Below are 25550 nucleotides of genomic sequence, written 5' to 3'. Positions count from 1 at the left end.
CCCCCCCCCCCCCCCTTTTTGGATTGATTATAAAGCGGGGCATGCTTCAGGGCGTGGCTAAACATCAATGCTTTCAGCATAGATTTTGACCCTCACACTGTGTGTTTTCAAACAAAATTAATTGGAACATTCTGGTCGCCTAAAAATGTCTGCAATGTACGACTCACGCCAGATGGGTTGAAAATCAGCGTCATTCCCTCTTTAGCGGTTTGCGCCATACAGAAGCCATACAGAATACCGGCTTAGATGCGTCATCTGCCCCGGCTCCGCCCTTTTTGTCCAATTTGTCCCATCCAGTTGATAACAACACACAGGCTAAAACACAGATAGAAATTCCGTAACGGAACAGAAATTTCAAAAGGAGAAAAAACTGGCATTAGCATTGTTGTCAGAAAACATAGTATTTCAACTTAGCATGTTTCCTTATTACATGATGCATGGGGGTGATTTTGGGATTTTCTCCGTACCCAATCCTATTCATTACTGGTATATTTCAAATATCATGGTGTGAAGGGTTGGAATTTCAATGAACTTTACCAATTTTACCAATTAGTCTTTTTTTGTAGACTTTATTTGTAGACTGAGTATTGGTGGCAGGGCAAATGCATTATCTACTAACAATGTTTAACACTAAAACTATGACCACAATGAACCAGAAAGGAATGACATTTTGACTCCAACTGGAATTTCACTTGTGAAAACCTTGGTGCGGATTTCCCGCACTTTTGTCGTTTGTTTAGTGTTTTTTGTTAGTGTACTGCTGCTGTGACGTGAATATCCTTCCGGGGATAAATGAAGTGTTTATCCATCTATTTTTATCCTTGTGTTCCTGTAAGTTGATTTGGTGAAATGCACCAATGGGAACTTGTGAGAGTATATTAGAAGCAGACAGTGCAAAAGTGAATCGAGCCAAATGCAGCCATTGTATTTTAGCTGCATTCTTCACAATGATCACTCTGTCAAATCGGCCACAAAGCAGTGTTTTGACATCCAGCCGAGCTGTGTGTGCCCAGGGCCCTCTGAGCCAGGCACTGAACCACTGGGCTGAGATTCTCTGGCAGCGTGTCAGTACAGCTAGTGGATAACAGCTGATTTCCTATTCCTGCTCTCTGCTGTTAAGCTCTCAGCCGGTGTCAGGGACAGTGCACCACCTACTTCACATCTTAGCTTTTTTTAAACCCATCAAGACTGGCTGAACAATTTTCATGTTTGAACTGTTTTAGATAAGGTGTGACCCTTCTATTCAATGTTTCTGAGATTCTGCATGAACAATTTGTACAACCCTATTGCACTTCTGTTAAATAGGGTTGATTTCCATCACAGGGCTGTGGGGGAGCATCAGAAGAAGAGGTTTGTAACCTCTGCCCATAAAGTGGTACTATTAACCCCTTTCTGCATTTACTTGATCATGCAGCGCAAGGTTTTCCAAGACCATTACTGAAAATGCAGTGTCAACCACCCCGGGAGTTGTGAGAGTTGAACAATGGGAAACCTTTGAGGTCCTGTGGGACAGAGAGAGTGCTTATGCTTGCTTAGACTTGGATGGAAAAACGACAGCAATGAGACATCAGTAACAGTTGTGGCAGCTGTATTTATGTACTAAAGAAAGGGTGGAGTAAAAATGGTCAGTCTCTGCTGGGCATCTTTATTTGTAGAACAGGAGGTTGTTTTAGATTCGTTTTTGAGCTTTTGCTAGTTCAATATGTAAAAAAGAAAATATGAGCATCCAAAAGCTGAGGGAAAAAAAACTAAGAATAGAGAAGCCAACAAGTGGACAGCCTACCGGTCAGCCATGCTTTTAGCTGACATCAGATGTCATGTATTGAGTGAACCACGGGCGCTTAGTTAAACGGTAAGGAAGCAGAGAGGGTTACAGGCCCCCGGAGGCCTGCGCTGACAACCTGAGCTATTATTGCAATTGAACAGAGGTGTCTAGGGCCACATATCGGATTTGTGGGCCAGCGTGTGTTTGTCTCTGTGTGTTTACGTCTGAAACTCAGTATTCTCATGTCCCATGTGCCCTCAGCCAGCAGATGGGCTGTAGCAGCAGTGGCATGTGCAGGGAGCCGGTAAATTATGGAGAAAGAGCAGGTAGAAGAGGTTTCTTGTTTCTAACCACAACCCCTGTTTACTTTATTGCAACTCTATGGGGAAAGACGGGGAGAACTACTTCTCATCATAAATCTCCAGTGACTCTTCCCCTCCACCTCTTCCACTTTATCTTCCCTTCTTTATTTTTCTCCTTCTTGGCTGCACTATCTCATTAGCAGCAACCTTGACCTACCCTGAGGAGTCGGCAGACTGCTGCCACGAGCTGCCACTATGATCATTGCCCACTTAACATGGGTAAAAAACTTAATTTAACAGGTCTGAATTTATTAAGTTTTTCATCAAATGTAGCTTTTATGAATGCTATAGTTTATTTGGATGTCTTCCTATCATGCTAAATTCTTGCTCAAACCAGCAAATAGTATAAGCGAGAATGAGTTATAGTATGCCTAGAGTATGCTAAAAATATAGGATGTTTCCCCCACTTCCAAAAAGACTGTTGGCCTCAAGTGGGTTATCACACAGTAATGTGTTTCATCTCCAGGCATTGTTTTCTTTGACCATTTTCTTCAACTGCATCCTGCTTTGTTTTCTGAGGTTCAGCCACTGGCAGGAAGGTGATTTTACAAATAACAGGGTCAAAGGTTACTGTTGTGTAATTCATCATACCCATCGTTTGTGATTGCAGGAACATTGGAACATCTCGCAAGATAACAAATAGTCCCGAGCCTTATCATTTTCCTCTCCTTAGTTTTTCCCCTTCTCTTTATCATCCTGTGTTTTCCCCCACTTTTTCCTCATGCAGCTATGACTCCAAACGCCCTTTCTTTTCATTTTACCTCGCCTTTTTTATCTCTTTATTTATCTACTCTTTTGTGTCTTTGTCTCATCTCTTCCTCCTTCCCATAACTTTGTCTCTCAGCTTCGTCTTGCTTCTTTTCTCTTCTTGTACACTATGCCCTCCCATTACCTCTTTGTCTCTTTCATCCTTTGCTGTCTGCCTTATACTGGGGATGTGAATCAACAATACAATATTTGCTGATGTCACAAAGTCTGATACAATACCATGTCTATTTGATTCAATTCGGGGGCCTACGACTGATACATGATGATACCACAGGCCTATTGAACACAATCAAATAGGATTTGACAATTTCATTACTGAGGTCTTTCAGACATTCAAATAATAAACAAACCACCCTGTTAATAAAAAGAACAAGTAGGAATTTCAAAATAAAGGTGCATCCTGAAGATGACAATATGTATTGATATTTGAAACTTTGTATTGATAATATTGGATCATTAAGGTTTGAATTGACACCGTTACACCTGTACCTCATACTGTCTCTCTCTACTCTCTACCATTCCCTGTGTAAGCTCTGGCTACACCGTCCATCCAGCTGATAATTAGCCAGGCAGTATAAACCTCCTTGGCTTTGTTTGTGGCCCGGGGCACACAGGACGTCCCTGTCCACTACAGCCGGATTTACAGATCTAATGGAAACAATGTGACAACAATAACTAGAAATGGCCCTAGGAGGCAGAGAGGCTGACTCAAGATTGAGGGAAAGAACAAGACGGAGATGGAAAAAGACAGACATGTCCATCACTTTCCTCGTGTAGCTGATGTGACCAGAACACCTTTAGTAGCAGGACCTGCACTAGTTCTGTGCTACTGCATTTGTCTGCATGTTTAATGAGAAATATTGGTCTGTGGTTTAATGATACCAAAACGATTCATATCCCAAATAAAGCATGTGTAGATGGGTTCTATAATTATTCTCATTGATAACATTCATTTAGGTTATGCATTTATTTATTTGTTATGCATTGATGCATTAAAAGCCATGGCAGTCCATTTGTGATTACAGCCTAACACAGGGGTATGAACTCCATTCACATTCCAAACACACTGACAAACTGTGTAGGCTCACTATGATGACATGCATAGTTCTTATGAGTTATTACGAGTTGTATAGTGCATTAAAATGATGGCGTCCTATTGTACGTACATCTTTCAGTTCGTTCAGCAATTGTATACACTAGAAACTCAAATTAAAATCTCCAGATACTTAATCTTGCACTGATGTTTAGGGGTGTGAGTCCTCGCTGGTCTCAATTCAATTATGATTATCCGGTCAATGTGATTGATACGATTCGATATCCCGAGCCCCCCATTTTTTTGCATCTGCTCTTTAAAGGCACTTTCCAAATGTATTGGAGTCTGAACACGTTAAATAAAAGGCACAAACACACACAAAAAAGCAGCAAAAGAAAGATGAACAAGCAACATCAGTAGGCAATAATGGATTATGGTCTGTCACTGCGTCGATGCAAAATCATCCACGTTCAAAACGCAATGCATCGATGCAATGATTCATTTGAACACCCAGACTGATGTGTAATTTATCATCATTTATTATCAGTTTCAATATTTACTGTAATGCATTGACGTCTAATGCAGAAGTGTTGAAAGCCTCCATTCACTTCCGTTACATCTATAACTCCAATACATTAGGGTCAATACGATTTTATAAAAGTCATTCAAAAAGGATTCCATTCAGCATCCGCACAGCACTCATTTTCCTTCAGGGAATGCTTTGTAATTGAATGTGTTGACAGACACGTTGACCATTTAAAAAAAGAAGAAAAAAAATCACATATCTGTACAAAAATTGCACTAGCTTATGTGCAACTATTTTGATGTTTAAAACTCCTTCATTGCACAATGTTAGTCCCCTGCTCCTACTGCCACCATAGGAAATGGCCTGAAGACGGGGTGACCCTGTTTCCTCCAGAAGTGATTGCTAATTCACTGAGCCCTTTCTCTCTTCTCTTTATCTCCCTTCCCTTCTGCGCCTCCCTTCATTTGCTATAAACTCTTATCTCCAGACACTTCAATATTACAACCTTGCATACATTTTGTCTCAGTTTCTGAACTTTTACTATCCATTTACTTTCATTGGAAGCATTTGGCTGAAGACTAATGCTTTTTCAGTCTGTCTGTCCTTTTACACCCATGCAGTGAAGTCCTTTACATCAACCTTATTAAAGACTCGCTGACATTTATACAGTCAAATATCAAAATAGGCAATTTCTCTGTGGTAGTCTGGCCCGTAAATTCTAATGCATTTTACTGGACCTGCTAAGAAGTGATCTGGATCACTGTCTGTATCTGCTGATGCGTTATTCATGTGACAGATTTGCAGCAGATAAGTGCCTCACACTAGTACAAATTGCAATGAATAAGTGATGCTCTATTTCATTCCCGTCGAGTCTCTCAGTGTGATAAGAAAGAGAGGGAAAGGTAAAACTTAAGAGATATGGCAGCGGGGAGAGTATCGGAGGAACAAACCTTGAAATAGAGGATTTTAGATATTGTGCAAAACATTTGACTTGTTCAATTCTAAATTCCTATTAAAAAAGCCCTATTTTTCACCAAGGTTTAGTGTCTAGTGATTTTAATGCCTTCATAGTTTTCCATAACGTTTTATTCATGAAAGAGTACATTTATTCTGAGATGTCTCATTGGAATCACATTAATAGCTTCCCACAGAAAGCCAGTGGACTATTATAAATTCTACAGAAGACATAGAAGTCTAACCCTAATTATATACCCATGTTTTTCTCAACAATGATGATGAGTTTCTTTATGAGTTGCATCCGACAAATTGGCCAAACATCAGAGAGGAGGGGTGGTTTTTTGTTGTTGTTTTGGTAGCCAGTGACGTAAGTTGAAGAACTTGAATCGGACACGGAGGGGCGGCTTTAAATCCCAAATATCCAAAGCTAATACATTTGGGATTGGGTGGATGTTTGGCTGTCAGCAACAGAGGGCTCGGAGTCAAAAGGTCAACCAAGTGTATTCATGGGCTTACCACAGCTCCAGACTAATTACACAGCGTTGGATTTTCTGTGCTGTGTGTGTGTGTGTGTGTGTGTGTGTGTGTGTGTGTGTGTGTGTGTGTGTAAATATATATATATATATATATATATATATATATAAACATGTGTAAAAACCTGTGTAATATTTCCCATAAGTGCCTGTGGCTTGCATAATCCACTCATGGGGTGCATAAATCGTCTATGCTCACACACACACATTCACATATGTTTGGATACATATTATAGCGAGGAGGACCGCACATTTTATTGTCAAACCATAAACTAGCCTGAAACTTTTCTCTGTTTATTTAAATCAGGCAGAACAAAACTTTATTTTGAAGGAGCCACCCTGGCACAGCCAACCAGGACAGGTGCAACTTGTGAGCGATATATAAAGTGCTACAAACTAATTTACAGTGGAGCAAAGCACTAACAGACTTCTCTTTTTCTCTGTCTCTCCTCTCCCTTTCCGTTTCTAGGTAACGATTTGTTCCTGGTGGCGGTCCACGAGCTCGGCCATGCGCTGGGCCTCGAACACTCCAACGACCCCACAGCCATCATGGCTCCTTTCTACCAGTACATGGACACTGACAACTTCAAACTGCCCATGGACGACCTGCTGGGCATCCAGAAGATTTATGGTAAGCCTCCTGGCTTCATTCAGGCGTATAGATTACCTGTCAGTATAGTTATGGTCTTGTTTTAGTTCACCAAAAGTTGAACTTTACCCAAATAAAACCTTATATTGAATCCGCCCCTGCAAGCAAATCCAGCAATATTTGGTGTTCAATTAAAATAAATTGGTTTACAGCAACCATTTATTTGGTGTGTGCGAGCCTGACATTTGTCATCATAACTGGAATAATGTATTTTCTATGTTTTTCTAACCCAGTTAAAGCACAAGATCCCTTTGATAACCAGATAAAGCAAAGATCTGAGATCAAGACTTCAATTTAAGATCAAAGGAGGCAAACGCTCTTCTTCAGAGCACCTACACATTTTCTTATGGACACACATCTGGAGCTGTCAGATGCTGATTGCTGTGCTTTGTTGCTCTGCTTCTGATGTAGCTCTGGGGGCTGGTGTTTAAGAAGTGTGAAATTCAATTTGACGTAACAGATTTATGTAAGCATCAGTGTAGTCTTTATTTTGACACTCTCAGAGTTGTATTAGTGTTACATCACGGCGGATGTTGCTTAGACCTCAATTTTAGACGTGTGCTTTTTTTTCTCAAGGTTATTTGTTGTGGAGGAACCCATCCTTTTTAGATTCATGAATTTTGTACATCCACATTGTCGCCCTCCACCTCAGTTTGACATCCAAGTTCAGAAACAACTTCGTGGGAAGTGACAGAATTGTCCCATACAGCTGTTGAGGCTGTAAACCAGTCACACTCCGCTGAGATAACTACGGTCTGTCACATGAATGGCTACAAACACACACACACACACACACAAAAGAACCTGCCATCTGCTTACATGGTCAGGGCTTGTCCCTCTGGGAGTGAGAGACCTGGGCAAGCGATCAAATCTCTCCTCATCCCTCTCTCTTTAACTCCTCTCCGCTGCCGCCCCTCCCTCCTCCTCGCTGTTGTACCAAGAGTTGAAGGGCAGGACAAGTGATGGCAGCTCGTCTCTCAGTCTATTTTTTTTTCACCAGTTGGCCCCCTTTTCTTTCTTGTGGCAACAGCAATGTGAAGGCTAAACAGGGACAGTTTAGATGAATTAGAGGGTGGCTGCGTCAAGGTTAAATAACACCAGATGTGAATGGGTTTCCAATCAAGAGAAGTATAGTGGAATGTGAAGAGAATTATGGGTGAGGTGAGTAAGCCAAGGAGTAAGAGATTTACAAAGAAAGGTGGTGTAGGAGTGTAAATGGGAATGAGGTGTTGAATTTTATGGCTTTGATTTGCAGTCAGTGGGAGCCAGGCAGGAATTGTGGGAAGAAAAGGTCTGACAGGGGTAGGATGCGCTTGATGTCGAGGATCGATTCATTCTTGTGCTTTTGGACGTCCAGCTGTTTCTTACGTTAAGGTCATAGTAGGAGAAGAAATGGCTGCTGGTTGCATATATTCATTCGATTCCTTTTTACTAAGCCATAATAATTTATCATGGATAATTAATAGCCAAAACTTCACTGAATATGTATTGGTTTCAAAACATATGAAAACTTTTAGCAACCTGCAAGTAATTACAAATAATGAAGACAGATCATATATAAAACATAAAAGCGGAATTATTCAGTTTTTTGTTTTGTTTTGTTTTTAAAGAGAATAGCTTACTTCCTGTTTACACAAGCTGCACTCCAAATATCACATAATTTTGATAATTACACTAAACTTCCTCTCAGCCCCTAGATATACAAAAGGCCAGTAATCAGTAATTTGGCACTTTGGCTGCATAGTACATTAGGAAAGAATCTAATAGCGCACTAAACCAAATTTATAAATGTGTTTTGAGTATGTAACACACTTAGGCGTAGGCCTGCACCATTCTGGAAAAAATATGAATCCACATGGACACATGAACCATGAAAAAAACAAAACAAATTGGCCAAACATAGATTATTTTTGGCACCTATAGCACATTGTGCGAGCACAGGGAGCGCTTTAAAACCTATTTTATACAGTCTATTTTAAAACTCATAGAAGAAAGTAGTAGCGTTTGTGATGCAGTCAACTCGTGAATTAAATGAGAATCAAAGTCATACTACGTTTTTTTAATTAAAAAACAAAATTTCAAAGTTATTTAAAAATGAAATCGTAAACAGGGTGTAACAAGATAGCAATTTTATATTGATTAATCGTGCGGGTCTACTTAGGCGCGTGCCGTAAATCCATAGTACATACTAATTCTATAAATACTAATAGTACATTGTTTTAGTAGTTGGTGTACGTACAAATCAACATGCTTACATATTTACCACTCATCAGGGATGTTTTACAAATGTATCAAGTTGCATCATGGGAATTGTAGGATCCAGTTTTTTGGATCTTGACCCATTTTAGGGATTAAAAGGTAGGACATCGCAGCTTCTGCTGTATTGAATCTGATTCTTTTTTTTATGCGTATATGTGACCCCCCCAGATTATATGGAATGGAATTGACTGATAATCCCCTTAATGGACACTCAGAAAGGTTCTACAGACTCCTTTGTTTTCAGTCTGGACTATTGGTTTCCATCTATGTGCCGTTTAGGCGCAGGAGTAGCAAATCACCTCACCAGCTAAACTCACTGATTAGCCTCCTGCTCTTTGGTTTAAAGTGTACTGATCAGTGAAATGAGCTGCTGCAGTGATTGGCTCGGGACTTGTTAACATTTAGGGGACCACTGGTCTAACATAAAGACTTGAAGATATCCAGTTCATTGGGTAAAATGTTTGTTGAGTAGTGGATAAAATTCGACTAAAAGACCCAAAATCTGTCAGATGCTTGCCATTTTTAATTTTCCTTGTCATAGTTTTTTTTGCATGTTTGTTTTTTGTCTGACTGTGAGCCCTACCAATACTTACATAACAGCAGAGTGCTTTGGCTCCACTAATCTGGGATGGATTTCAGGGGATTTAATTTAGTCAGTGAATGAAATCTCTGTGCGGACTGGTGGGTGTCTGGCAGAGCAGCATTTCCTCTTTATCCCATGTCCAGCTAGTGTGTCAACTAGTTTAGTGGTTTGTTTTCATTTTTCCTTGTTTAATTGCTAATTATAGATTGACTGCTTTAGTTAAATACTTGTTTGTTCATTCAGTTCCTTTTTAATCCTTTTTTCATTCACTGAATTTTGAACAATTTGTGGACTCAGGTAATCATTCATTCATTCATAACTCCTGAATGTTTACAGTAGATTTCAAGATCATGATTTATACATGCCGCCATTCCAGCATCCGTTGGCCCCAATCAACACATGCCAACTCATATCCTGGTTATCAGAGTTACAGTGTGTTATTTATGGGTTGTCATGTGCTCAATTATTCAGACACACAACCCACTTGCTTGGCCTCGCTCTGTTTTTCCTCTGTATGTCTCTTGCCTTTTTTCTCTCATGTAAATCATGAGTGTGAAATGATGCCAAGACATGTCTGGGCCTCCCGTTTGCGAGGACATTTTTATCTCTACAGTACGTACATTTTTATAACGTAGCCTATGCTTTATGTCTGTTTTATTAATCTTAACATATATTATGCTTTGGTGAGCTGAATCACTAGACTTGTGTTGATCTTGCATGACCTCACCTTCCGTTTCTCTTGTTTTCTTTATCTCTCATGTGTTATTTCTTTGTCTTCAACTCCTTGTTGCTATTTCCTCTTCATATCTTACCTCATCTTTTGCCAGCGTAGGTCCAGTTACTGGTGAATAAATGTAGCTTGGCTTAAACATGTGGCTCTCCTGCAAGCTCAGGTGGCTCGTTGGCTGTAAATGGAACAGTAATAATGAAAGTGCTTCACACTAAATTTGCACACATGTTTACAACCCTAAATAGCTATACACTCATATAAACTAGTTTTCCTGCTCAGGGCTACAGTTATTATCTCTGTCCTAAATCTGTTTACTTCTTTGCCTAATATTCCCTTGCTTCATTTGATTGAATAGTTTGAAAAGAATAAAGACTGGGGGGAACTGCTAACCTGGCTCTGTCCTAGGGCAACACAATTCTCCAACTACCTCTAAAGTTTTAAAGTTTGCTAATTTACATGTTAGGTCTAAATCTGTTTAATCCGTATGGTCCTGACAATTCTTTGGCCAGTCGCAGTGACTTCCTGGAGTTTTGTCATCACTCCGGCAACGTCATGTGTTATTCAGTGATCTTTAGCAGCGCTCGTAATTGGATTTTGTTACCATTGGACAAACAGGTCAGCGGCTTTCCTCCGTTTCCAGCTCTTGTGCAAAGCTAAGCTAACCGTCTGCTAATTGTAGTTCATATTTAGCCTACAGACTAGGGGTGTGCAAAAAACTGATTCACATTCATATTGCACTTCAAGCTCTACAGATTCTATAGAATTTCATAGAATTCCAAAAATGTATTCATATAAAAAAAATGTTAAATTTGTAATGACATATATACATGGGAAAAGTAACTACATCTACATACTGTGAATTGTTTTTTTTAAATTGAGAATCTTTTTTCGAGTTGAATTGATTTTGAATCAAATCTGGAGCCTAAAAATTGAAATTGTATTTTGACATTTTCTGAACCGTGCACTCCTAGTACAGACATGATAGTGGAATCAATCATCTTATTCCCAGCAAGAAAGCAAATACCTGCATTTCCCAAAATATCAAACTATTCCTTAAAGAGACTTGTTTACAGTTGTTGAAGGAGAGTTTTCACTTGTGAAAACTTCACATTCAATATTTTCCATATGCATTGAGCTGCATCCATTGCAATGTGTTTACAGTAAATTGTTGTTCTGTAGTAGGGAATGACAAGGTGTGGTCCAAATTCAACCACTTGCCCCCAGACATCTCTGGTTGCAAATGGTAAGTGTTGCAGTTCTATGTATCCCGACAAGTGAGATATTTTCCTCTGACTTTCTCCAGGGCCTCCTGATAAGCTTCCCCAGCCCACCAAGCCTTTGCCAACGGCACCCCTTCCTCGCTCCCATCCTCCATCAGACCCCCGCAAGCCAGACAGGCAGACACGACCTCCGAGGCTGCCCCCAGGAGATAGGCCGTCCCATCCCAATGCTAAACCCCACATTTGCGATGGTGGCTTCAACACCCTGGCGATACTGAGGAGAGAAATGTTTGTATTCAAGGTAAGTGACGAGTTTGTTATATCAAAACAAACCCGGGGCGTTTTCACTTTTTGTTTGTTTTGCAGAGTCATTATTAACCCCGGAGCTGTTTTACCCCATACTTTGATTTCTTAGCTGTGTGAGAGCACAGCAATCAATTGTTACAGGCCACACAAACTTGTCAGATATTGTTGAAGGGTAGTTTTATATCATATTTTCAAACCAACAATATATGCCCAAAGCGAGTCCTTTCCTGCATGAGATTTACAGCTGTTACGTGTAACCTAATCGACTCATCCCTTGAATCTGACCAATGGAAATGGCCTGCGGGTTTGAAAACACCCTGTGGAGAGAGAGAGCTTGCTAGAAAGCTTCAAGGATTACCTAAATATACAGAGAGTGGGAGCTGTTCCGCTAACTAATCTGCTTCATGTTAAATCATGTTCATGTTTTTTGTTTTGTTGTTGTTTTTTTTAGTTTTCTACACGTTATTAGAAAAGAGAAAATCTGACACTGTGGTAATAGCTTGTAGAAATATTGCGGACTCTCCTAAATTATCTTAAAACGAGTGACTGTGTATTCCAGTGCATAATTAAAGCAGTTATTATGTCTAAAAAGAGCTCTTTCCAGATTACTTTAAGCCATTTGAGCAGGAGTTTGGGAGAAATGGATGTTTCGCTAAGAAGAAACACAATGACATGCACAGTGCAGCACAGGTTTTTGTTCTCCCATCAATCGCAGCCTTGTTTTCATTCTCATGCAAGAGAAAAAATTTCTACACATATCCCTTAATACAGCTTTATCCTTGGTCTAAGCTCGTGAGCGCAAGACCTTGGCAACATGCGGTAAGCAACAGAGAAAAACCTTGGGGCAACACAAAGATGTCCTGTGTTCTCCACAGAAAGGCAAACGAGTGCCTCTGGTGCTTTTTGTGAGTGTGACTGTATTTTTCTGGGGATATAAATAGATAGTATTCAATGGTTAATAGAGCCAGGGGGAAAACACCTTGCTCTCCTCTCTCACCCCTCTCTGTGAGTGTTTTCTTTACACTCAATACATTAATCCAGCTTGGAACCAGAGCTGTTACCTGTGAAGGTATTTAACCAAAATTGCACTGTTCACACTGTCTCTGTTTAAGGGAATAGTAATATCTTCTAAAATCTTTGGGGGTGGCAGTAGCTGAGTTGGGTTGGGTCCTTGTACAGACCAAAGTAGGGAGTGTGGATGACTAGTTCACTTCACCTCCTGGTCACTGCCAAGGTGCTCTTGTGTCACCAAATGTGATATTTTTAAACACAAAATGTATTGATATACAGTATTATTATCTCTCCATACTCTGTGCTGATAGTAGCCTATAATACTGTGAAAACATCAACATATATTACTCCATTATTATCATGTTATTACAATAATATAACTATATTACCACTACCCATATATACATATGGTTATCATCTAACCCATTCCTATATATTATTACCTTGGTAATTGCATGTTATTACATCTGCTACCTTCTTATCACCTTATCCGGTATCGGGTCGCGGGGGCAGCAGCTCCAGTAGGGGGCCCCAAACTTCCCTTTCCCGAGCCACATCAACCAGCTCCGACTGGGGGATCCCGAGGCGTTCCCAGGCCAGGTTGGAGATATAATCTCTCCACCTAGTCCTGGGTCTTCCCCTCCTCCCAGCTGGACGTGCCTGGAACACCTCCCTAGGGAGGCGACCAGGAGGCATCCTTACAGATGCCAGAACCACCTCAACTGGCTCCTTTCGACGCGAAGGAGCAGCGGCTCTACTCCGAGCTCCTCTCGGATGACTGAGCTTCTCACCTTATCTCTAAGGGAGACGCCAGCCCCCCTCCTGAGGAAACCCATTTTGGCTGCTTCGCATATTCGGTCACTGTGATGTATTACCCAGTTATTACTTTTGGTAATTACAAGTCATATACCTATATATTACCTCTTTATCACACTGTTAACCATCTTATTACCATGGTGAAATGTATAGTGCTACCACATTTTATTTTATTTTTTGTAACCGTTTACCTTTTATTTTTTATTGTTCACAGCCACACAAAAATTATGGTGTTAGTTTTATTATGGACTTTAAATATAAGGCACTTCCAATTCATATTTTTCAAATTACCTGAGTTGCTGAGATGTGAAGTGTATGGCCTGCGAGCAGCTTTTCAACAACTGATTGTAAATCCAAATATTTTGGTTTGCTGGATTTATTAATATGCTATTGTTTCTTTAGCATTGCTCTGATACTCTACTAAACATGCTTTTAGAAACCTTATGGATTTATTTTTAGACAACTGTAGCTTAGTTCAATAACTCCCACATCCCTTAGTATGTCAAATGAGTCTCTTAACACACTGCGGAGGCCGATCCACAGTGTATGTAATGTAAATTGCTTTTAGCAATTAACAGCATGGCTCCCCCTCTTGTTTAAACTCTCCACCTACTACAGCCAGCTTTACCATTAATACTGTGAATGAAATGTAGGCCTCCATAATTAACTCATAAGCAACAAGGACAATGAGGTAGAGCAGTACTACTCTACTCGATGTGCTCTGTAGATGAGAGAAGTGTTGGAACTCAAAAACAGCCAACATGCAAAGGATATAAACAGACATGTCTGAAATCCAAATTTTAAGCCACATTTTAGAGTTCTGTATATGTAAACAAAAATAAAAATGAAAACGGTAAAGTGTATGAATTAGGAGTGTAAAGTGGGCATCAGCACTAGACGATAAACACGATAAAGGATTTTTAAGGCAGATACCGATACGAATATTTAGTTATTTAAAAATCTGATATGCTGATATAAATTTCAGAACAAATCCAGAAACGCGTTACAAAACATGGACAGATTTTCCTAACATTACTCGATTGTATTTATTTATGAGTTCTCACTAAAATAATATGATAATTTGTTCTATTGGTACAACAGAACAGAGCAAAATCAAAATATAGTAAAGTTCTGATAAATTAAATGTATAAAAATACAAACTTAAGATATGAAACTTAAAGTTCTTTGAACAAAAACACATTAACAAAATAAAAAAATCAGTGTTGCCAACAAGGTTGTTGTAGAGCGCCCTCTGATGGACAGACTACGCAACGCCAACAGTCATAACATGGTTGACCGTCCGTTTTTATTTTTCAAATATTCATTCATCACAATCATTAATTGGTCATTATAAATGATTCAGATAAATTAATATTTTTAAAAAAAAGTAATAAAAAAAGATCAGGAAATGGCTATTATTGGCAGATACATCGGTCGGGCTCTAATCAGCACTGGTGTGAAGAGGGCTTTGGCTCCATTGCTTTAAAGGTTTTGATGAGTTTTTCTCTCTGTTGGCCTTAAGAAGCTCACATTTTTCCAAAGGTGTAGAGGAGTGGAGGGGAAAGACTGACGCAGAGGGATGATTTGTTACAGAACATATGAAAGTGCAGTTGTAAATCCACTGTGTTCCCATCATTAGGACCACCAGTAATATCATGAGTCATTGCTCGCCTTTTTGTAACATCCACATCTTGCCCAGTGAATCAAATGTGTTTAGTAAAGTGAAATCAAAATGGGATCACTGGTTTGACTTGGATCCACTCTGTAAGTGTGTTTCAGAGGAGGAGCAGGTGGTCCTAATATTTCTTGATTCTCAGTGAGTGTTTAGCCAGTTTTCTCCAAGAAGACTGAGGTATCCAGTTAATGCCTTCTTTCCTTCTGGTAGATAAAGCTGGGGTACTAATTGGAGATGTCTGGGTTACTCAAACATCAAGCTTGATAGAACTTGATATATTACCATCAGAGCATGCCAAGGTTTATGTATTGGACTAAAGACTTGTTAGGCTGACTGAATAGGAATGATTTACAGTTTTTATTTGAATTTGTGTTTCTTGTTTCTGCCACTGGGTACATTTAATTTTTTCCACTTGATTGATACGATTGATTGTCCACTTGGTTACTTCATGTTGTATGTCCATTTGGCCAGCGCAGCTTGGCTAAACTCACTGTCCCCACTAGATTGTTTTGGAAGAGCAGAGTCAAGTCGATGCCAAGTCATTATAGCGGAGATCTCAGCAGTCTCACAGCCCCCGAGGTCCACAGGAGGGGTTTAGGGGGCGGGGCGGTTTAGATGGAGTTTATCTGGTGAAATACACTGAGAGCACTGGAGTTTCCTATTAAGTCCTTGACTAAAGACATTCTTAGTTGACTAACACTCTTACGGTTTTGTCAACTATTCGATTTGTCAATTTAATCGACAGATGTGTAAAACTGAGTTTCTCTACAAAGAATCCTGCAAAAGCACAACTTAAAATCTTGTATTTACAGGAAATGTGATTATTTTGGAAATAAGTTGTAAGTCAGCATGAAAAAATGACTAATCAACTAAAGAAATCTTAGTCTGCTAAGACCAAAACTACCGAATAGTCCATTAATTGACTCAAAGAGCAGTCCTACAGCAAAAGCTGCATTTACAGTTAGAGATGTTCCAATACCGATAGCAGTATTGGTATCAGTATCACCTCCGATACTGCCTAAAGTTCTGGTATCGGGAAGTACTGGAGTTTATGCACTGATCCGATACCACGTAATAAAGCCCTACAGAAAATCTACGTTAAAGTAGTTTATTTATGTTCTTTTTCCGTTATAACTGACTGTCAAACTGGAGAAAGAAAGTTTTGTGGTGTTCATTGTTTGTGTTTGTTCATGTTTCACAAAAAATGTAACCTGAGACAGACCAACAACAAAGATAGAAATCATATCACATCCATACAGGGATAGTTGAATACAGCTGTTAAAACATTTATTAACATTGTAAAATATATGACACACTGGTATCGGCTCAGTACTCTGTATCAGCCGACACGCAAGTTCAGGTATCTGAATCAGTATCAAGAAGCAAAAAATGGTGTCTGACCATCTCTATTCTCAGTACCAGTCAAAAGTTTGGAGACGTTTTCTTAGTCACTTGAGTGCGTGTCCAAACTATTGACCGGTACCATTTACTGTTGAAATGTATTACTTTTTAACTGTTTGCTGTCATTTAATCTTACTTGGAACCTATTGGTCTCCTGAAGGGAAAATGAGGCGAAGGAAAGAGATTCATTGTCGAGTCATTCATGCCACATCTCTGAACATTAGTCTGTCAAAACTTTGTATGTGATTATTCCTGCTTGCTTATTTTCTGTTTTGAAAAGTATATTGAAGTCTACAGATTTGTAGATTGCATCCACAAACATTTACATGTAAATAGAAAGTTTTTTTTCTCAATCAAATCTTGCAATAGGATACCAGAAAGTTTAAACCAAAGTTGTTGTTTTTCCTGTGCCAGACTTTCAGAGCCTTTTCTTAGTTTGTCACGCTCCCAATGTGCACCAGGAGGAAGGAAAATGTATTTTGTATCAGAGCAGGATTTAGAAGTAGATGTAGTACTTCACTTCTATATAGTTGCAAGAGATCTGAGTAGAAGCATGTGCAGCAGAGACATCCTAACTTTTGGTCCTTACAATTATTAAAGCTAGAAAAACAATGGATCTTACACTTCCCATAATGCAACTCAATAGTTGATTAGGACCCCCACCTCCAAAATACACACTTCTTTCAAGTCCCACACCTCTTATTTGTAACGCAGGCTTTCTGTAAAAAAAATAAATAAAAAGTTTATAGCCAAAGCCGATGACATCATCAGGGTTATTCTTTCAAACATAGGAAAGCTGCTGAGCTTTAAGTGTAAAATTGGATTAGTACCCCTTTAGCTTCAGTGATAGTGTTGCCGTTACCGATAGAGGAGGTAAAAGGTTAAAGCGCCCAAATTATTCTTCATTTTTGAGGTTGTACAAGAATAAGGCTACATGGTTTCATTTTCAAAACACCATATTATTGCCGATCCTGTTTTCACCCTGTGTGTTTGGGTCACTGTTTTAGCTATAGAGTGAGACTTCTCACTTGTTTTAGCTACAGATTGAGACATCTTACTTCTATACTATCTTTGTTGGGAGTCGCAAGGCAGGATTAGCTGTGAGACTTCTTCTAAACAAGGGGCACTTGTGGAATACCTGCAGAACAGGGACATGGAAGTAGTTTTTGTAAATTATAGTGGACTAGTGTGTGTTGTAGCAGTGTTTTTCCATTAAGAATGAGCTAGCATGCTAATGCTAGCATGCTACAGGCAGCCACCTCATCTCGGCTAGGGACATAGAAAGCCGTGCAGATTTTGAACAGCTCACCCGGAGACTGAAAGCAAAGGACATTCAGAAAACTGTATCTCACTCAAAACAGCATGTATGTGTTTTTTTCCAAGTTTGAATGCAAGTGGAATCAACAGAGACGCAACATATCTTCCCAAATCTCAGAAGGGGTGATTTTTCTTAATTTGGGTACCTTAATTAGTAGCGTAATGCCTTCCTAATTTTGAAATTGAAGTCAAATAGGCAAGCCTGACTGAAAAATGTAAGTTGTTTGAAGAAAAAGAATCACAAAAACATTTTTTGTTTCTTTACAGCTAAAGGATCTCTCTTTCCTGAACGGAACTGCAACTATTGTACATGGACAGTAGCTGTAATAAGTGTTGTTTCCAACAATGCTGAGAGGTATCGGATTTATTCGAGGAACGTTAATCAACAAAGGCAGGTTAGGAGTCATGCTTGTTAAGGTGCAAGTTTTACGGGCAATCGTTTTTCTCTCCAGCGGGGTGACAGAGGGTCGCGGAAGGTTCATGCAGTCATCTGTGTGGCCGTGTGGATCCAGTGTCACCAGTAACTGTCTCAGTGAAATTACACAGCTACCACTTTTATGACTGCAGGCTCCTTGGGTTCAACTTTCTGTGAACCCTGAAAACATATGCTGTCCCAAAGGAGACAGAGAATCACTCAATGTATAGGCATGTAGACATGGACGGGGCTTTTCTCAGGCATTTTCTCCTGCAGTACAACAAATGTACTAGACCGTGACCTTATCACTTAAACTATCAGACAGAGACCAGACAGCAAGTTAGAAAGAGTGCGTTCATTTCCTATCAGGCTCAGAGTGTAGTCAAATATGGACATTTTGTCTCAGACATCATACAGCAGACGTTTAGAAGTCCGGATTTAAGTTGATGGCTCGCTGGCGTCTTGTCCGTTTGTAGAGCCAGAAAATCCAATCTGGGCTTTTGGGTTTTAGGGCAGACATTACTTAGAATATACTTCTATTTAAGTCTTAATGTTTTCTTAATGGAACAATAAACTCCACACAAGGACGTACATTACAGGAAGAGTAGAGTCACATTGCCAGACCTTCCACCACAGCGCTGTAAAGGAGGGTCTGGCCAGTCCACACAGCATTCTTGGTTTGGAAAAAAGTGCTCTAGTTTATTGTCATTTCTATAAACCAATCACAATTGTTTTGGGCGACTATGCGCTGTACAGAGCAACAGCGCCTCTGCAAAATAGCCTCGGGAAGGAACTCGTTTTGATGGAACTTGTGTGTTCAAAGGTTGTTTTAGTTGTGAAACATAAAACTCAGATTAGACTTAATGTCCACATTTAGTCTAGCTAGCTGTCTGGATTTACCCTGCAGATATGAGGAGCAGTTGACCTTAGTCTTCATAAATCCACCCCGGTTTAGAATGCCAACACAAAGAAGTGGAAGGGAACGGACATCCCTCCAAAAAATAGGCACCTAAACAATACCGGGAATGAAACATCGTACAGAGAAGAGAAATCAACCAATGCAGTTTTTGTTTTTATAGAAAAGTTTTCCATTGATTTCCATACACTTTACAGCAATTTAGAGCCACTTCAAGGCATCTGGAAGCATAAAAGAATACATATTCTGGAAAGAAATGATACAGAAACGGTCTGGAAGTCAGTTTACTGAGTTTACATCTATTCTCATTCAAAAGTGTCTAAAAATGATGCCTCATTTGACTGCTCATAAGTATGCAGCTGCAGACCATTGCATAGATTCAATCAAAGCCTCTTACACTGCCATCAGTCAGGTAAAATACTGAAAAAACACACACGTCCCTCATCAGCCCAGCTGTCATCCTGAGAAAGTCTATAATAAAGGAAACTGCCACCCTTGTCCTCCTCCTCTCTTAAGTGTAATCCCAACGGTCTCGCCAGTCTCTGAGAGACCTTCCTTCCTTGATGTGGACAGATTTAGAGCAGGGGATTCTGGGACGCAAGAGGGTGCCTTGCGGTTCAGAATTGACCACTTGTGCACACTGGCCGCTCATGTTGGAGACGAGCTTTGATTCCGACATCAATTAATGAGAAGACAGCGGCGCAGCGGGCAGGGAGCTGTCCACTCTACTCAGTATCTTTCTCCTTTTTTGTAACTGTGACGACAGAGATGGAAAGCCCAGCAAAAGTTTGAGTGGTCTCAGAAGAAGATGTGAAAGACTTTGAATGCCACCGATGATATTTTTTTTACCGATATAAATATCCTTTTTTAAATGGCAAGGCAGCTTAATTTGTATTGCACAAATCAGCAACAAGGCAATTTAAAGTGCTTTACATTAAACATTAAAGAGCAGTAAACGGTTGAGAGTTAAAAACAATAGATAGCTACAACAGAATAAGACAGACATGAAATACAAGAATAAAGGTTAGAGTACAATGTAAGAAATGAACAATTACTTAAAGAAAGGCAGCATCAAACAGAAAGGCCTTGATTTAAAAGAAGTGAAAGTTGCAGCGGAGCTGCAGTTTTCTGGGAGTATGTTTCAGATATATGGAGCATAAACACTGAACGCTGCTTAACGCTGTTTAGTCCCGGCTCTGGGGACAGGACGCGGACTTGTCCCAGATGAGCTGAGGGGTCTGGATGGGTCCATGGCAGCAGATCAGAAATGTGTTTTGGCCCTAGACCGTTTAGTGATACTGTCTTTTTCAGAAAAAACACAAAGAGCACCAAGAACGCTACCACATAAGCTAAATATAAAGCTGCAACCAGGAGACAGTTAGCGTAGTGTACAGATTTAACTGCCTGCATATTGCACTCTGCTCTGCTGACATGTATGCCGTGTAAAGCTGCCCTGTGAGAATGAACAGTTATAAAACTGAACCGTTGCAGTTGGAAAAGTTAAACCTGTGCTTCTTCTTGTAGTGATTGCATTAAAGGTCCACACTTCAATGTTTACAACAGGAGCAGTAAGGGCTGGGCTTGACTATTGGTGCTTTCACAAAATATTTACACAATGAGATTTTTGATAATTAATCATCAGTAATGTGGATATAGTGACTAAGTGGGTAAAGGCAAATAATAGAACAGTTGCAGCAGTCTGGTAAGATCAGAAAATGACATAACTTTACTGTTTTGCAGCCTTTAAAACTAGAAAAAGACAACACATGTCATATTACGATACTACGATATCCAAAATCTAAGACGATATCTGGTCTCATATCTTAATATTTATATAATGTTGATACATTTCCCAGCTCTAATAGTAGCTGTTATAGTGCAGTTTGGGGATTTTTTCCCCTGTCAATGAAGTAGCTTTCAGATGAGAAAACCCACAACTAACTACAAATAAAACAACTCTTTTTCAGTTATTTTACTCAAAATAGGGGATTTTGGCTCGGGTTTCTCAGGCTTCAGCCGTAGTCCTCAACACCTTTGAATTATTTACACCTGCATTCTGCTCTCAGTCAAGCTGAGCCAGTGTGTGCGTCACATTAAGCGAGTGAGAGGTCAGCAGCACTGACATCCTAACATATTCACCTCTTCACTCACACAAACACCCACGGCAGCAGCAGATGCTCACCCGCCTGTGACCTGAATGAGGTTTAAATTCATTGGTATCAAGTTGTTTGGGGGGCGTTTTATCAATCCTGGGCAATTGGGCGATTTATTAATCCTTGTTCCCAATTGGCTCTTTCTCTCTGACCAGCCATGTGATTCCTGCTCTTAAAGGCTGCTTTTAGTGAGTCACTTGATCAACATGTCTTCGCTCACATTAACAAATTCTTCTCTTTTAGCAAAAACATTTTTTTATATTCGTCAGTTGGCATTTTGAAGTGTAATTCTGAAGTTGATTTTAAAAAAGGAATCCAGGCTTTGTAAGAGCACCTTGTTGGTCATTTTACCTTTCTTAAATAAACTAAAGGTGATGTGAAGACACCAACATCCTACGTTCTCTATTCAACATGTACCTGCAAAGGTCTTGGTAAGAGTACTGTATACAGCAAAATATCTGTGTGCAATGGATAAATGATGTACCTCACCTGTAATAAATAAATAATGTTCAGATTTTTAGGAACCTACAGGTCATATTGTACCAGAGTACATTCAAATGCTTTATTACTAAAATAATTAGTATAATTATTTAGAGTCTCTTTCAGTCATTTGATTGACTTTCCAACAAGAAATGTCACGTGGGCCCGAGCAGTAATTCATCAACAGCCTTTATGCTTGCATTTTGGGTTTTTGCCAGTTATGTTTCACAATAATCTCCCAGTAGAGCACCCATGAAGTAACGTTCTCATCACTTGACCTGTGTACAAATACCTTTTTATTTCGGTACCACTTAAAGGCAAAGCATCATTTATTTGTTCTGAAGCTCCAGTCAACTCAGCAGGCCAACAACCTAATGCAGTGAAGTGATGTGCTGTACAGTATTAACTCCGAACTCGCACAACTCGCTGGGCATTTTCTCCAATTTGCGTTTTACAGTTTGTTAATGTCGTTAAGCAGTCCAGAATTTGTATTCCTATACAGAGTGAATGGTAATATAACCTTATTGCTCTGCATGCATTATCATGACACAGTATGCGTGACAGCCCCTGCATATTGCCCTTTCTCTTAAAGATGAGAAAGAATTTGAGATATAACATTTCCAACTTCTGCTAAGACTAAAGTTGTTGTGATTATTCTAGGCGTTCCTGTAATTGCAAAGAGCCGGCTAAAATTTTCTAGAAGTGAAGTCTGCTCGCCTCGGCTTAATCGTTCAGAGTGGGAGTGGGACAGTAGGCTGGGAGAACAAACATTTTCTCTTGTATAAAGTCAAAGGGATTCAAATGGGTCGGATTTCACAGTTTTGATCTGTTTTCAATTACTGGGCCGGGCCGTGCACAGAACAAAATTCTGAACAATTGAAATCTGTGGAGGCAGTAGGTACAGTTTAGAGCAAGTAAGGGAAGGGAGGAGAGGAGGAATTAGAATGAGAGACAAGAGGGGAATGAAAAGAAAGAAGAGGAAGAGTCCAGGGAGAGAGGAGAGTCCCAGAGAAACAATTGGATTAGACAGAGAGGGAGAAATAGAGCAGCGGAGAGAGTGTTTGATAAATGGGCTGTTTATTTAGCTTTCACAGTAAATGAGGCAGGGTGTGATGATGTGTTGTCTCCCCTCACTCTGTCTCTGCCTCCCTCGCTATGAGGTCAGGCTTTTTTGGCCTGAGCGCTCAACCAGTTCGGGAGACGCAATTGGCCGTTCATTGCCAAAGGGTGGGACATCTCGCTGTGTCCTAATGGCTTTCACAGCTGGGTCTCCCCCCGGCTCCCTCTGTCATCAAGTTTCATCCAACATCAAAAAGACACACCTTCCACTTGGCCACGCTCACGTTCCCCTCCCCTCCCCGAAGGAAATAAGAGACTTCTTGGCTTCTCACAAAGCTCCTGGCTATCACTTTGCCCCCGTTACTTTACTTGATAGTTTTCCCAGTACGTTCTTCAAGTTCTGTGTGCGTAGCGATGGTCTCATGGGATTTCCAGGCAACCTGAGAAAGTACATTTGCCATCAGGTCTATCACAGCAGCAGCTATAGTTGATCATCGCCATCCAGGCTTTTTTTTTTTTTTTTTTTGGGGGAGAGGAACTCATCTCAGTTTACTGCTGATCAGATGTTCTAATTTACCGCCAACTGTGTTCCAGTGTGCAGAATTCATTCAATCTTTTTTCCCTGGTTCATGGGACTTTGTTGTTTTGGTGTCAAGAAATGTTTAAGTGACTTTGACCATGCGTGTCTCTGGTTCCTAACAGTGTAGTTTGTTCTCTTTCAGGATCACTGGTTTTGGCGGGTGAGAGATAACTCTGTAATGCCAGGGTACCCCATGCTCATCAGTGTTTTCTGGAGGGGCCTGCCACCCAAGATAGACGCCGTCTACGAGAACAGCGAGGGCAAGTTTGTCTTTTTCAAAGGTAAGCTCACGTGCGTCACCTCCATCATCACTGTCCAGGGTTTTCCCTGAGTTTTAAGAGCGCTTAGGTTCAAATGGCAGCAAGCTTAGTAGTTGCCGGTTGCAGCCGTATACTTTATAAAATAGGTCGCAGAGAGGGAGAGATTACTAAAGCAAAACTTGGAGGAGCGGCATATAGTGCAGCTTAGACATGAAAGGGGGGGGGGAATGACATGCAGCAAAGGGCTACAGGTCAGAATCAAACCCACGGTCGCTGCGGCAAGGACTGAGCCTCTGTACATGGGATGATTGCTCAACCAGGTAAGCCAACCAAGCACCCCTAACCCCCTTTACTCTAACCAGCAGGTTGTAGCCCGTGGTTGTAGCTTTTATTCACTGACAGATGTGTGAGCTGCAGCTGCCACTGTGTGCGCAACATGCCTGGTGTTAGTGTGTTTGTGTGTGTGGCTGTGCCACTTTGCACGAGAATCCATCATATGGGTGCGGAAGACAACGAGCGGATGCCAGTCCCGTATGTAGGCTCATCTAGATTCTCTCCATATTGTTTTTACGTTCATACTCTTATGCGGTGCGCCCACACCGTATAACGGCAGGGAAAACCCTGCAGTTGTCACCAGCCTGCTGTGTAAAACACTTTTCCATTGAGGGCACATCTGAAAGCTTGGACTTATCTTCATCCAGCTCAGTCTGTATTATTCATTCACAGGGATTTGAAAGATGTGTTCTATGTACATGGCTGTCAGGTTGTCTTTTTTATTATTTATTAAGTATTGCAGCATAAGCATTTGTTTTCTATCTGTGCCTTTATTTAGAAACAAGGGTTCTTTATCTTTAATAACGTGTGTGTGTCTGTGTGTGTGTGTATGTGTATGGATTTCAATGCAAATCTGTGGAAGATTAAAGAAATGCTCTGCTCACTTGGTTGTAAAATCCGCCATAATCCACCAGTTTTGACTTTTAATAAGACTGGTGTTTAGTAATATGTTTTAGTTTAAATCTTCAACCGTAGCTAAACATGATTAGTATGCAGAACTCTTGAAAATCACTGTCATGGTGTGTGCCGAGAAAGCTCCAACACGTCTGTTTCAGTAGATTATTATTTTTTGTTACCTTTCTGAAGAGTTTAGACAAATAATCAAATCTAGACTAATCTTGCCCAAAAACTGAGAGATTCAAAGCTAATTGTGTCTAAAGCTGCAAAGCCACTTAAAAGAAACGGCAAACAAGCACTGCAGTCCTGTAAACTCCTATTTACATACACTCCAGAGAGTACGAAAGACAGCGAGGGAGAGAGAGTGTGTTGATGAAAGGATTTGGAGGCTGGCAGTGAAAGTCTGCTGAGATTAAAAACTACAAATCTTCACTCCAACCTGTTTCTATTTCCATCACAAAACAATTCCTGGAAAAGCAGACTGCTGGTCCCGTATGTGCCACAAGTTTGATTTCAGTGTTTTATCCTCCACCGTGCTCTTTTATCGGGCCGGGAATGGCAGCAGGATTGCACACAGATTTAGACAATTTAACCTAACCGAATGCCATTTTTTATTTGAACACGCAGCGCTGATTTCCCAGAAGGCCTTATTCTGTCTGTCCCCATTTGGAATAAAACATTAGGAAGAAGGTTGGTCAGAAAACAAAATGCAGCACTCTAGGTCCTCGTCTAACCAGGGGGTTGTGAATATCCTCTAACCTTGCCTTGTCTGATGAATTCACTGAAAATTAACGCACAGATGGAGGCTTTAGAGTCTAGTTTGCA

General features: G+C 40.3%; 1 protein-coding gene and 1 long non-coding RNA gene across 3 annotated transcripts in view; both read left to right on the top strand.

The window, feature by feature from the left end:
• Positions 1–25550, top strand: part of LOC117937804 (matrix metalloproteinase-16-like) — an 82043-nt gene that overhangs the window by 45413 nt on the left and 11080 nt on the right. For both annotated transcript variants that reach the window (XM_034862020.1, XM_034862021.1), the window contains 3 exons: positions 6414–6575; positions 11469–11686; positions 23657–23795. In XM_034862020.1, the coding sequence (XP_034717911.1) occupies positions 6414–6575; positions 11469–11686; positions 23657–23795 (519 nt within the window). The remainder of the gene's footprint in view (positions 1–6413; positions 6576–11468; positions 11687–23656; positions 23796–25550) is intronic.
• On the top strand, positions 18510–20318 carry LOC117937806. Its single transcript, XR_004655253.1, has 3 exons — positions 18510–18521; positions 18926–18935; positions 20226–20318. It is a non-coding gene; the product is annotated as an uncharacterized LOC117937806 (long non-coding RNA).

This window comes from Etheostoma cragini, chromosome 22 (genome assembly GCF_013103735.1).
Source record: "Etheostoma cragini isolate CJK2018 chromosome 22, CSU_Ecrag_1.0, whole genome shotgun sequence".
In the NCBI taxonomy this organism is placed as follows: domain Eukaryota; kingdom Metazoa; phylum Chordata; class Actinopteri; order Perciformes; family Percidae; genus Etheostoma; species Etheostoma cragini.
Note: the sequence above shows the minus strand (reverse complement) of the source record. Positions and strands in the feature narration are given on the sequence as shown.